Source organism: Egretta garzetta, unplaced genomic scaffold, assembly GCF_000687185.1.
Source record: "Egretta garzetta isolate BGI_Z169 unplaced genomic scaffold, ASM68718v1 scaffold215, whole genome shotgun sequence".
In the NCBI taxonomy this organism is placed as follows: Eukaryota; Metazoa; Chordata; class Aves; order Pelecaniformes; family Ardeidae; genus Egretta; species Egretta garzetta.
The window spans coordinates 5202557-5216440 of NW_009259719.1; the positions used below are offsets into that span (position 1 = coordinate 5202557).

At 45.6% G+C, this 13884-nt stretch overlaps 2 protein-coding genes across 2 annotated transcripts in view; one reads left to right on the forward strand and one right to left on the reverse strand.

The window, feature by feature from the left end:
- Nucleotides 1–2108, forward strand: part of EMC3 (ER membrane protein complex subunit 3) — a 6035-nt gene extending 3927 nt beyond the window's left edge. Inside the window, exons 7-8 of the mRNA XM_009639336.2 lie at nucleotides 186–268; nucleotides 1832–2108. Of these exons, the coding sequence (XP_009637631.2) occupies nucleotides 186–268; nucleotides 1832–1960 (212 nt within the window). The 3' untranslated portion in view covers nucleotides 1961–2108. The remainder of the gene's footprint in view (nucleotides 1–185; nucleotides 269–1831) is intronic.
- A 3169-nt stretch (nucleotides 2109–5277) lies between these two features.
- USP4 (ubiquitin specific peptidase 4) overlaps nucleotides 5278–13884 on the reverse strand; it is a 45088-nt gene continuing 36481 nt past the window's right edge. The window contains exons 11-19 of the mRNA XM_035894818.1: nucleotides 12982–13173; nucleotides 12321–12409; nucleotides 11181–11396; nucleotides 11034–11104; nucleotides 10301–10416; nucleotides 9307–9456; nucleotides 8512–8615; nucleotides 6836–6924; nucleotides 5278–6713 (exon numbers count right to left, since the gene is read on the reverse strand). Coding sequence (XP_035750711.1) covers nucleotides 6612–6713; nucleotides 6836–6924; nucleotides 8512–8615; nucleotides 9307–9456; nucleotides 10301–10416; nucleotides 11034–11104; nucleotides 11181–11396; nucleotides 12321–12409; nucleotides 12982–13173 — 1129 coding nt within the window. The 3' untranslated portion in view covers nucleotides 5278–6611. The remainder of the gene's footprint in view (nucleotides 6714–6835; nucleotides 6925–8511; nucleotides 8616–9306; nucleotides 9457–10300; nucleotides 10417–11033; nucleotides 11105–11180; nucleotides 11397–12320; nucleotides 12410–12981; nucleotides 13174–13884) is intronic.

Sequence of the window (13884 nt, forward strand, 5' to 3'; positions counted from 1 at the left end):
GTAGTGTGCGGGGGGGGGGGAAACAAGATGTCTTCTGAGAATTCTTTCTGGCACATTAGTATTGCATTCTGGGTGTCTCTGCAACTTCCTAGTCTATAGCTAGAAACCAGCCTGGTGGCACTGTGCTCCAAGAAACGCTGTTTAAATGACATAAATAAAAATCAACCTCTCATTTCTCTTTGTAGCTGCAGATCAGTCTAGGGTGATGCAAGAACAAATGACAGGGGCAGCAATGGCCATGCCAGCAGATACTAACAAAGCATTTAAGGTACAGTATTCCCACCTGCATTCCTCTCTGCTGTAAACTTAGGGGATTGTAGGCTCTGTGTAACTCAGCCTCTCCCTGTGTCAAATAAGGGAATTGCTCTGGATTCTTGTTCCTAAAATTAGAGCTGACAACTGATGAAGGGTATGGAAACTGCCCTGGGTCTGGCAGAGCCCTGAATACCCTGAAGTAAACCTGATTAGTCATTCGTGATAGAGAAGCTGAATTCATGTGCCATCTTTGGCTTTTGCAGAGGAAGACCTTTTCTTTCCCTTGAAATCTAGTTCCAAAGCAGAAGCTGGCTCCCAAATGTTGAACTAATAGTGCAGCTGAGCACAAGTCCAGCAGGCACGTGATAGACCCTGGGTAAGAAAAATCAAGTGAGTTAGGTCAGTGGCAAATCTGCCAGGATTGGACTGTGTCTTGAAGTTCTCCTAAGCAGTCTCCCTAGGCGCTTGCTTATTAGACTGTCTCTACCTTTCACAACCCTAGTTTATGCATGAAGGGAAGGTTTTTATGTACAGCTTCTGTTTTTATGTGCAATAGTAGAGATTTGCATCCACACAACCTGCCTGGGAAGTCAGGATGGTCTGCTTCTGCAGTTTCTTTGTTTTAGTAACCTTCCTGGGTAAAAAAAACACACATCACCCAGCCAGAGGCTCAGCCAGGGAAGAGGGGGGCTGCAGTTTGCAGCTCTGCGGGAGCAGTGACTGTTCTGTCACACACTGCCAGCTCTGTGGTGCAATTCCTGGCTCACATCCCTCTGCTTCCTTTCTGGTACTGGCTATCCAGAGCAATTTTGCCGCTCAGCCCTGTAGGGACCCAAACCCCCTAACATGATCCCCAGCAGGAACAAAGCAAGCAAGCCCATATTGCAGAAGTGGTCTGGCCAAGAAATACAAATCTTGCTGGGGCATCACATGATGTGATTTTGCAGGCTGTATACAGCTTATTCCACCGTACTTACCAGAGCAACACTTGGTGGACTAAGAGGAGGAGAGATCTGTGTTCATAGGTGGTGGAAAAATAAGTAGCAGGGAAGATCATTCTTGTATTTAGGAAGAAATCTGTTCTTAGGTCCTGGACTGCTATGAACACCTGGCTTAACAAATTAATAAATGCTGCAGCTCCAGGGAGCTTGTTGGTTGGAGAACAGTCTAATAAGGTACATCAGGTCTGTGATCAGTTGCAAAATTTTTGGCCTGCAACTGTTTTTATCAGATGTCTCTGAACTAAAGAATTAACTAACCACAAAGCACTTGACCCCCCCAGAAGAGAATTGGCTGTTTATAGAGACAGCTGTTTTAAAAGAAATGGACTATTCCAGAAGGTTAGAGGGTCTTCAAAAAGTAAATAATGTAATTTTTCTGATTTCTATGATGTACTTGTATTGACCAGCTATGTGATACCCAACTAAGCCCAAACCACCGATTTCAGAGAGTTGACATGATTGCCAGGTTTTTAACAGAACGTGGCTTTTGTTGCAGTTTTTAAGGTAAGCACTGCCAAGTGTAGTTCTTGTCTAACTGCTGTGTTGCTTTCTCTACCTCTGTCTGTTCGATGCAGACGGAATGGGAAGCTTTAGAATTGACTGATCATCAATGGGCCTTAGAAGATGTAGAAGAAGAGCTCATGGCAAAAGACCTCCATTTTGAAGGCATGTTTAAGGAAGACCTTCAGACCTCCATCTTCTGAATTTGAGAATATGCTTTTGTCTCTTCTTGTACAAGTAATTTGGAAAGAAATATGTTACTTAAAGCTATATAATGTATTTTAGCAAGGCTGAGAATAAAAGGAAAATGCCATGTTCAGAACGGAATTTACCTAACTCTGCTTTGAGGCCCAGAACCAAGCATGTTTTCTTTGAGCCAAAGGCTCTCGGTGTGGGTTTCTAGCTGGAGTTCCGCTTATCTTCCTGGGAAATGTATGCTGCAGAAAAGACCCAAAATTTCTAGTCCTAGTACACAAAGCGCAAGCTTGCTTGAGTTAAGGAACTTAAAAACTTCATGAGACTGCAAAAGTACAATCAGCACCTGTGTTTCTGGTTTTATCCTTTTAAACAAATGCACAGCTAGTTAGCCTTTGCTTTGGAACATCATCATGTTAGCGATTCAAAACTGACTTAGTGACAAGTATCTAACGTATCTGCAGAAGCACTGCGGGGATTCAGTTTCTGAAAGCGGGGGTTGTCCTTCCACTTCATGCTCTTGTCCCTGTGACAGTAATCAGGGTTTGAAGCTTTCACAGAAGAAAACAAAAGCAAGAGGGCAATACTCGCCACTTGCCCAGGGCAAAGCATGGGACAGCTCACCTTCCTGTCATAACCAAGCCTGCACAAAGGCTCCCCAGGGCTGCAAAACCCCATCTGCTCGCTTCTGCCCTGATCCACCTGCTGGTGGACACAGGGGCAACTTCTGGCCCCCTCTTTGCTGCTTTTGTTCCTGGGCAGAGCAGCTCCTCAGAGGTCTTTCTTTGGGCATTTCTGTGCAGAGGTAGCAAACACAGACTATTTCCCTGTTAATTTAATCCTTCCCAAACCCATTTATTAGCACCTGGGACTGCCTACAGAGCCCCTCCTACCACCACACTTGTAGCAGGATGTACGCCTAGCAAGGGTGCAGTCCCTGTTCAGTTATTTATGTGCCAGGTGGGGAAAACAAATACCTTGCTTTATGCTTGCTGCCTGACCACTGCCTTGCACTGTAGAGAGCAGGGAGCCACCGTTCCTGGCTTGTCCTTCCACAGGAGCTCCTCAGATCTCTCTTCCCCAGGGAGAAGAGTCCTAACCTGGGGAAATGCTTCTTAAACACAAGCCCCCCCCTTTTTTCTGAGCCCTTTTTTCAGGGTGAAATTGCACACCCTCTTCAAGGCAGGAGCTGAGCCAGGACTGAGACGGAGCCTGTTCTCTGTTCTTAGCAAAATCATCTCCCCTGGAGCCTTACCTCAGAGATGTTCTTTTCTGCCTCAGAGCCCCTCTTCCTGAATGCCAACAACAGTGCTCTGCTGACAACACAACTTGTGTTTCAGCCTGCTTTTCACTCCCTCTTGCAATGGGGAATTTCATTTTGCTCCATACCCTCATTCTTGTATAAGCTGCTCCTGCAAGCCCACACACCAACACACAATGCCCAAACACCTCCGCACCCAAAAGCTGCCACTTTGCTTTCCCTTCTTCCTGCTTTGGAGGGTCAGCATTACAAAGCAAAGCTCACCATCTACTGTTCTATGTTAAGGCTCTTCTCGCCCTCTCTGAGGCTCCAGCTAAGATCAAGCTCCTCTGCTATTACACTGTAATCGCAACATGAAGACTTCAAACCTTCTTACTGGGGCTTCACAGCCCGCCTTGACCTGCAAGGTTTTGGCAATCCCCCAGATTCCCTGCGCGCACACCAATGCGAAATGCACACAAGCCTGCTGCATGTAACTTCCTCAGTCTTTTCCAGCCCACTCTAGTAAACGAGCTCAGGTTGCCTTGAGGAAAAAATTGCAGCAACTGCAGGACAACAGTTCCAGAGGTACAGCCACAAGCAGCCCTGATACCCCTGCAGAAAATGGACAGAAGGAAGGCAGGGACCCACCCCGCAAGGTCCGCATAGGAATGATGAGGAGGCCGTAGCTGAGGCTGCCCAGTGCCACAGAAAGGTGCTACAGCACCAGGTAGCAGCAACCCAGTGCCGCAGGCAAGAAAAGGCCACCCTGGAGCAAGCACAAACACTCAGATCTACAGAGTGGTGCAGGCAAGGGCTGCTTTTCTCCCAAATCCCCACTGGCAGAGCAAGGGTTGGCTCCACAGGACTCGCCCTCCCCAGCTGCAAGAGCTCCTGGAACACCAGGCATCCCCACGATCAGCAGTCTCAGGTCACATAACAGAAGCTGAAAAGCTGAAAATACAACAAAACCCAGTTTCAGTGCAAACCACTCTTTAATTTTCCTCTTTGTACAATAGAGCCAGCCACTTACAAAGTGCTAGTCTAAAAAAAAAAAAAAAACCACAAACAAAAAAAAAAAACCAACAAAAAACAAAACAGGTCTGGTATTACAGCGCATACACACTGGCCAAAGCCCATCAGCTCAGAGGCAGAGAAAGCAAGAGCTGGGCCACTTTTTCTGCAGTACAACAGAGTCTGTTCAGCATCTGAGCGTTGGAGAGTTAGCCCCACTGATGTGTTCCTCAGTGTCAGCATAGGCAGGGAGGCGAGGAGGAGAACAAAGGCTATTTCAGATTGATTTTTCTTTTAAAAAGGTTTTTTACTCCCTTCCCTTTCCTCTCTCCCCCATTTTGGAATGCCCATATGACTTTTTTTCAGGGTAAAATGAACAAAAAAATGCTGATCAGAGCAATTCAGTGCAGTGCTACAGCTTAAAAAACTGCTTTTTGGATGCTCCCCTCAGTAATGAAGAAAAGAGCAGAAATATAATACTAAGAGTTGTAGAAATCCCAAACAGCCCCAAAACCAGAACAGCAGAAGCAATTAAGCAATTCTGATCTCAAAATTCAAATTTCAATGCTCTAAAAAGCAAAATTCTGCAGAAGAGGATCACAACACTAGTGTGCCAGCTAGAGGCAGCCCTCCCTCCCTCTCCCCCTCTCCTGCCTTCCAGTGCCCTGGCGAAGGGGCCGCAGTGGGCTGCCCTCCCTCCCCATTGCTCAGAGCAGAAGACAGCGAGTAGCTGGCTGGGCTTTTGCTTGGCTGCAGCACAGCAGAGGCGCAGGGACGGGCACACAACAATTTCCTATGGGGCTCATCGCCAAGAGCCGCAAAAGGGAGCCGAGCTGGCATATTTGGAGTTAAATGGATGACTGCTGTTACGCTGACCCTCAGAGAAGGCTGTGGTCAGCAATGAAGCCACAGGGGCTGTCCACAAAGGACCAAGTGGCTGCAAGGACATATTTTGGGGGGGAAAAAAAAGCAGGGCAGTAGCCTGTCTTAGCCTTTTGTTCTGCCAATGCACTTGGCTCCAAGAAGGAAAAACCCTCCTGTTTGGTTCACCTCCTTGAGCTGTATAAATGGAAGACCAGTTCTCCACTGAGGACTGACCTGATCTCATGCTCACAGGAGTCCTTCAAGAAGCAAGTTGGGCTTGAGTCCTACAAGTAACACAGACAACAAAGTTGGACAGAGAGAAGAGCATTTGCCAGTTGTACCAAAAGGATGGAGCAGAACTGTTGAACAACTAAGGCAAAGAGAGACAGGACCGTCACACCTGCAGCCTCACAGATGAGATCTAAATGGCAACACTCAAGGGAGAGGAGAAAGACTGAAAGAGCAGTCCAAAAACCAAAAGATGCAAGAAAAAAGGCTGAAAACTCACACAGTCCATTGCACTGGACTGGCATCCTTACAGGTGACAGCTCTGGGGACACAGGGCTGAGCTTTGCTGGAGAAAAAGCTCGAAGGAGTCACATAAAAGAGCAAAAAGGATAAAACTGCTGCTGTTGCACAAACCCTAGGAGAAATGGCGGAGGCAGAGAAGTGCTTACAAGAGCAGCCTGGAAGTGAGGGGTGTAGGAGATGGATGGAGAGGACAAGAAATCGCCAACTTTGCAGATGACACTTTCTCTGCAGAAGAACAGGAGCCAGAGCCAGAAGAGCTGTATCCTGCATTGCTGTGCAGATCAGCCCGCACATACAGCATACCACAGGCAGGTATGCTTTGGTTCCGGTGAAGTTCCCCATGTTACAGGATTCAGTGTTCACATGAAAAAGGCTGAGTCAAAACTGCCCGGAAGAGCCTCAAATTCATCAGTGAAAGAACACGAGAGAAACGTTTGCTGCTTAGCAAGAGAACCAAGGTACGATGGCAGAGACTGCAACAGACAGGCCAGATGTACAAAGATTTGAACTGAGCTTCCATAACAGGTGCAGCAAGCCTCCCTGACACAGGCAGGGCCCAACAGCAACACCAGAGAGCTGGCAGGAAGCCCCCACGCCGATTCACAGAATCATACCCACCGTACTCCTCGCAGGGCCCCAACAAGCCTCAGCTGTGACCCGGCCTCCAGTTCAGGCTGTGCTCTCCCGACCCCTGCTACAACCCTCAGGCCAAGACCCACAGCCCCAGCCCAGCTCAGCCCCGACCCCTGCCTCTAGCCACACAGCTCAGCCAGATTTTAAGAAGAACTTTATTGAAGCTCCAATATATATATTATTTTTGGCCTCTAAAAACCCAGGTGTCAGCACCTATTCCTGGCTCTCCAGTGCTATTCTGCAACCCCCAGCACTGAATCTTTCAGTGCTTGATTTTCTGCTCAACTCCTACAGAAGGAAGAAAAAGTTTCAGATGCCTCAGGCATGGCTTTAGAAGAGCGACCGCTAACATGGTGGCTGAGGACTGGAGGTGATGTTTAGTTGGTATCCATGCCGTCACACTCTTCTTGGGGAGGAGATGGGGTAGTATGTTCCTCACTGTTTCGGCGCTGATAAAACAGCACGTACGCAGCTTTTGTCTACCAAACAAAGAAGAAAACCATCTGAAACAATCCACACAGCTTGGCTGGAAATGTGACACCCAAAGCAGGGAACCACACTTTCAGCACAAACTCAGATTAGCCTCAGGCCAAATACTCACCACTATTTGGTCTTCTGAAGCCACTGATACACTGCTGTCATCAAAGTAGTACCACTTGTCATTCACTTTGTTCTTTGCGTAGGCAGTGTCTGTCAGGAGAAGAAACTGCAGCTCAGTACTCCAAGGAAGACCAGTAGGCAACACCACACCAGCTGCACTGCACCAGCCATGTTCAAGACTCACACTGAGCGTGTGTGGGAGGCCAGGAGCTAGCTCTGACACTAACTACCCCAAACCTAGTTCACCAACATACACATCTTCCAGGTGGAAGTCAGCTTGCCAGCTGGTCCAGCTAGTCTAGAACCATGTCCCACATACCAGACCTACCTCCGATAGCTGAGATACAAGGCAAAGAAACTTAGGAAAAAAATTAGCGTGTTTTGTTCACCCCCCCTTGAGCCAGATCTTTCCTAAACATGCAGTTTAAGACTCTGCATTTTCACATGAAAGAAAAGTTTTCTGTTGATGATGGATCTGATCTAGTGCTTGCAGGAACCCTCACTCAAGAAGAAAGTTGGACTAAAGTCCTGCAAAGTCTCTTCCAACCAGACTTCTGTGACTATGATCTCGAAACATATCCCCCTTCAGCTAATGCTATCCTCCAGTGACACACCCTACGAGTTAAGCACATACACAGCCATCATGAATTCATCATCCTCTCTAGTAAAACGCTACTGGATGGTTCTACAAGTGTCACCTACAGCATGGATCTGCATGGACGCCCAATACAGGGATCTCCACCTACAGATGCATTTCATCCATGCTGCAACAAAACTAGTGACATAAAATACAGACTTGTCATGTATCAGACTTGTCATATATAACAAAGGGTTGGGTTTTTTTCCCTTATAGCACGACATTTTCCCTGCTACATGAGCCCTTGTCAGTGCAGAGGTGGAGATAATTCTACTGCAAGTTAGTGCCAGCTGTGCAACCAAGAGGTCCCAAGAACTACACATTTATTTCTGGCTTGTGTTAGAAAGTCTGGAACAAAGGAAAATGACAGAAAGAAAGTGCTTTAAATTGCTATTGCAACCCACAAAATTCAGGATAGGAAATGCAGAAAGGCATCAGACCCAGCTTCATGACAACATATGCCCTCTGCTCTGTCTTCCTGGCCTACAGGCAACTGCTGCTTGTGAGACGTTGTCTTGTCACCACTGAGGGAACCTGACAAGCTCCTGCTTGGCTGACTCGACTGCTGGCAATCTCTGCTCGCCTGCTGTGATGCTGCGCTCACACTGGACAAGCAGCTGCCCTCTGGCGTGCTGCAGGGCAAGGAGCTGAGTGACAGCTTACGCTGAAGACTCTCCCCAGCACCCTCCAGTAAGAAGCTCTTTTCCACAGTTTCATGTTCAGCATTGAAAAAAATCTTGATTCCACTCATAAATTGGGGAACACCATCACACACTTCGATGACCACTAACTAAGGTCCCACTGGCAGAGTCAGACCTCAGGCAGCTGCAAACTACACAAACTGGCTAGCTGCTCTGCAAATCCTAATAGGAAGGACATCACCTTCTAGTAGGATATTCACCTGCATACAGAACACAGCTAAGTTTTGGACTAGACACCCTTCGGTGAGGGCTACTGCACATCTCCCACGCACAGACTCCTCCCGTGACCCCTCTGCCTATGTTTGCTTGCGTACAAAGGACAGAGAAGCAGTTACTCACAGTGGCCTGCTCCCATGGCTCCATAGTGATTGGAAACTGCAATGAGGTCATACACATATGAGCCTGCTCGTGGGTCGCAGACAAACTCAGACATGTTTAAACCCCTGGAAAGAAATCCAAAAGTATCAGTACCAGTGATCAGTGCTTTCTGGAAAGTGGTGCATGACACCATCGAAACTCTGCAGGCAGGCAGCACCGGTGGAGAAGTGCTGCACTCTGCTACTGAACAGCCAGCTGATAGTGTAAAGACCAGACATGTTACCCCTACACACAGGGCAGGTCCTGCTAAACACATCAGGTGCTGCCAAAAGATTGAGAGGGAGGTGCTCAATAAAAGGCAGGCCAGAGTGTTCCTCTGTAGGCATGAAAAGTGAGACAGAAGTAGTAAGGAATTCACTTCATCCTGCAGCAGGATGCTGACAAGCAGAAGCAGAGGGATGAGGCAGGCTTTCATCTTGTGCAATCCACAGTACTACAAGCGCAGCTCTGACCAACAAATTTCCTAAGTTCTCCATAGAAGTTCTCTTGGGTCAGCAGAATCACATGGTTTAAACCTAGCTTCAGAAGAAACGGCACCTCCTAATGTACTTTGAGATGTGTAGAACTGATTAAGGTTAACAAAAAAACCCCAAACCAAACAAAAAAAAAAGCCACCTCAACTCATGTTTGTCTTGCAGTTCAAACCTGGAAGACAGAGCTGTTCCCATTACCACTTTAATAACAAGCCCACCCAACAGTAACATCAGTAGTTTCTCTTTATTTCAAGCTCTTCCTAGCTTGAGGGAAGAATCCTACCTGATAGGGAATTCCACAACAGTGTCAAGTTTATCCCTCCAGTATCTGCTGTATGAGAAGCGTTTTAAATGCACTACCAAAATCCTGGGCAAAGACCACAAGTCAAACTTCTTTGTGGCCTGTTGATGTTTCTTACAGTTAGGGCAGTACCTGAGGAAGGAGTAACAAACAAGGAAATGTTAAAAGAAAAGCTTCTGGCCTTCCATTAAAAGGTGCCTTAATAGCGCAGTACAGTCCCTGCCTTATAGAAGGCATTTTGGCTGTGGAATATGCAGGTGAGCACACTTCCTCAGAGGTTTCCAAACTGCAACTTGCTTTTATTCTATAGGCAAAACATCCTACGGCAAATGCATTAACTGAACATCGTATAAAGACTAATTTTTCTTGTGTAAATTAAAAAAGAGGTTTAAAGGTCCCATTACTTCTTTATTATCTCCTGATGCAGCTCAAACAGGTAACAGTTGCAAACACATCTGGAGCATGTAATTGGACACTAATAATAAACAATCAGCTACTACACTACATGTTATTTTCTTACACAGCTAGCAAACAACCTCCAAAGATCTTCTGCACACACAGTAATCACATTTTGTCACTTAAGATCTGCTGTGCCTAGCCCCTCTGGACTAGGGATTTTTGGTAGAGTTAGGAGCATGTCAAGACTGGTTCAAGCTAGAAATAACATAGGATTAAACCCTAAGGTAGCCATATGCTTTCACACTTTTATTACTACAGCTGCTTCCTCTGATGCTGTCTGGAAGACAGATGTATGCTGGGGATTAAAAATAGCCTGATCTTTGGAAGCTACATGCCAACTGCCACTTTTTTTTTTTTTTTTTTTTAAATAAGGGCAAGAAACAAGTACTTTTTATTAACCCACACTGAAGACAAAAGGACAGACCTGGGAAATGATCAGAATCCCATGACAAACAATGTGAACTCAAATCGTTATGGCATTTTACAATAAACACGGCAGGCAGACAGAGGCTCTTACCACGGGTCATGTTCACCAAGCGTTTCCATAGTAGTGAAGAGCTCTATGCAGTCTCTGAGGGCTACCACAGCCGCCTTCTTCTGTGGTTGTAACACACTTCCATGTTTTTCAAATGCCTAGCAAGAGAGATGCATGCTTTATTCAATTACACGTAGCCTTTAATCCTTGACACCATGAAAAGGAACATGTTCACCTTCACCATGCTGCCTATTTCTGCACCACCACCCCCTTCCCCACCCACACAACCACCTCAAGCTTCCAGCCACTCCTTTCATGTGTTGCAAAAGAGTCCATAGGAGAAAACATAGTATGTTCTTACCTCAAAGTTGGTGGGTTTGGGTTTTTTTGCAAAAGAGGAACAGGTTATTCTGTTACAAAACACAACCCAGCAGAACTCTCACAGAAAGAATACTGAACTTTCTACTAGGATTTATGAATTTGGTTTCAGGTTTCTTTCGAGTTTTGGGCATTTGTTTTGTTTGTTGAGTGGACTATGAACTAGACTACTTAGCTTTGAAATTAGAACATCTAATTTTCAGAACACACTGGAAACAGATCAGCAATTATAGCTCTATAGACCTTATCACTAAAGCTTTTTAAAGTAAACATATCTCATGCTGGTGACTCCAATTTTTATGAAGGAACCTACACCTACATTTCACCATTTACTGCAATCTTTTAAGTACCATGCAAGCTTGCATATAGATTATTTATGAAAAGAGCATACTACAACCTTTGCCTCCTGTTCATCAAAGAGTAGCCTCCGCGTATCAGAATCCCAGTCAATAGCAAGTGCAGAAAAAGCTACAAGAAAGAAGAAATATTTATTGCAAAGATATAAGGAGAAGGAAGAAAAAAAAGATAGCAAGACAATAATTACCATTCAGTTTTAAGATTTTTCCTTCTACAATGGAGTTTATCTCAGAGGTCCCAGCGGAATTCACAAGGCTAAAAGTGAAATGTTGCTTCTTGCAAGGCTGCAGGTCTCTTGCTGACTCAATCTGCATGCAACCCTCAGAGTGGCAGGGATCAACTTCTGCCAGCTTTTCCTTGCCTTCCTGTCCGTCATCCTGATGCTCCATCTCTTCAATGTCACCTGGCAAAATTTAAAATAAGCACAACATTAAAGAGCTTCAGTGAAAGTTTAGGCTGACACCTCACGTTGACAGCTGTTTGCCTGAGCCTGTTACGACACACACTGATTACTCCGAGAGTAATGAAAAGACATGCAGAAAACGAAATCTGTGCTTGCTAACCACTACATCTGAAGTTGTATTTTTTCCTTTAGCAGATGCCAGGTAGTATGCTGGGGTTTATACCCTAGTGTCAGATGTGATAGAGCGCTCAGTTCATAATAGGTTAACAATCACATCCTAATAAACATCCCAAGAGAGAATCAGCAAGGCTGCAGTTGGGTGCATTTACAGAAGGGAACATGTAAGTCTCCAGGAAAGTTGCTTCCATTCTCTGGGAAAAATGGGCAGATTTTTATCCCCCTGTAAAACATCCCATTTAACTTGTTCCAGTTGTTACTCTCACAGCAGCGTAAGTCCGTCTTTTCAAAGAGGAAAGGGAAACGTGCATTTGCCATCAGCGGCAACCTAGGAATGAGACCCCGTGATTCTAGGTCCATGAACAGAAAATACCATTTCCACTTTATTTCTCCAGAATTCGTCTTTGTGACCTATCAGACCCGTTTTTATGACCAAAGGGCATATGAAGAAAGGAGTTGCCTCTGGAGGGAAGCACTTGCACACTTAATAGGGAAGCAAGGACTTCCTCAACATTGGTCAAGATGAATGTGTGCCACACCTTGTTCTACTGCTGCTTGGGCTGACACACATCCGATCTCCCGTGGAAGCAAAATGATCTACAAGAATTATCATCATACCATGCAGAAGTCCTATGCGATAGCATGGTAATCATTGTGAAAAAACAACCTGCTAGAGCTTAAGCCAAAATACAGCACAAACCAAACGCTAATAAAAAGCTTTAAGTGCTGATTTTGAAAGGACTTTACCTTCAACCACACCATTGGAGCCGTTGCAGGTTCTTTTGTCTGGGCAGGGCGTAGAGTATTCTTCCGCCAAAGGGAGTTTCACATAGCGGCTAAAGAGAGGGAGTATGTTTATCACACAATCATACTGAAGCTGTACATCAGAAAAACAGCAGCCCTCACCACCCCATTAGTTCTTGCTGCGCAGTCCCCCTCAGCAAACCAGAACCCATTCTGTACAGCACCATTTACAGACCAAGAGCTCTTGGAATGAGTCAAATAACAATTCAGTAAGTCTCTGTTCTCACTGCTAGTCCCCAGTTTTACTGGCAGTAGATGAAGAGGCAAAAATAAGTTATGGTGGCCCCAACCTTAGAGCCCTGAAAACATGGCCTGAATTCTGTTCCCGACCCATTTTGCAACAACAAGCAGATATATTCCCTTGGGACCACCACCAGCATTATCTGATCTTACAGCCTGCTTTTACAGAGCCCAAAACCACAGGACCCTGAAATGTCCCTGGGGCCTCCAGACACTAATGCAATGCAAATCCTGGTTTATATGCCACACACAAATCAAGGGAAATTCTTCCTGCTAACAAGGATGCAGTAATCCTATTACAGTGTAACTGAATAAGCACCCACTAGCACTTTGCATAGGATTCAAAGGTACAGACATGACTTACCTGATCTGCTCCAAAACCACACTGTACAAGTGATCCACAGTGAGCTTCTGTTTCGGCACAGAGATTAATAGTGGCTGACCAAAGAGTATGGTCCCTGAAGTACTGCTGGATTGCCTCATTGTCTTTTCCCGAAAGTAAACAGAGAGAGTAACATACTCTGAGCCATCCTCACTTGGCTTGCAAACTTCATATCTGTTCAAAAGACAGGTATTTCCATGGGTTATTTCCACTGCCAAGAAGCACAGCAGGTAGAACCAATATGAACTCAGTCCACCAAGTCTCTCGACCAGGTCCTCCTGAGAAGGACAAAAAGGGTTGTACTCTGTTTTCATGCTACAGAGCAGTTTCCCGAACATTTCCCATGGCTCAAAATGGCACAGGATACATACCTACCACTGACTTGACTGACACCTTCCCTCTGCGTTTATTCCTAATTCACATCCCTATTGCCACTCACCTCTCAAGACATTACCCTGACAACTACATCTTGCTTCAACCAGATCACGGCGTCAGCAAAAAGCACTAAATGTGCTTTGAAATCCCTCAGACAGCATTTGTTCCCTCTGGAGAAAGAAACTCTCTTGATACCTTGGGACTTGCATTCTCCCAGCCTCTTGTACAGTTCATGGCCTGAGCTCACATCACTCAGCAGCCAACTTTCTAGAAAACCAAAAGTTTGGAAACATCTGCTTCACAGAAAAATCCAAGGACAGTAAACACATAAGAAAAACATTCTGGAAGAAAACAAATAGTTCTGGAGAACAGCAAGGAGACTGACAGCTTGTGCTACTGGGCAAAACGGCAAATGAGGTATTTGCAGATGTCAGAGTCAAAAGAAACCACGTGATCCAACATTATCACATTTTTCACTTCAGGACTATAAGTTACAGAAGATTCATTTAC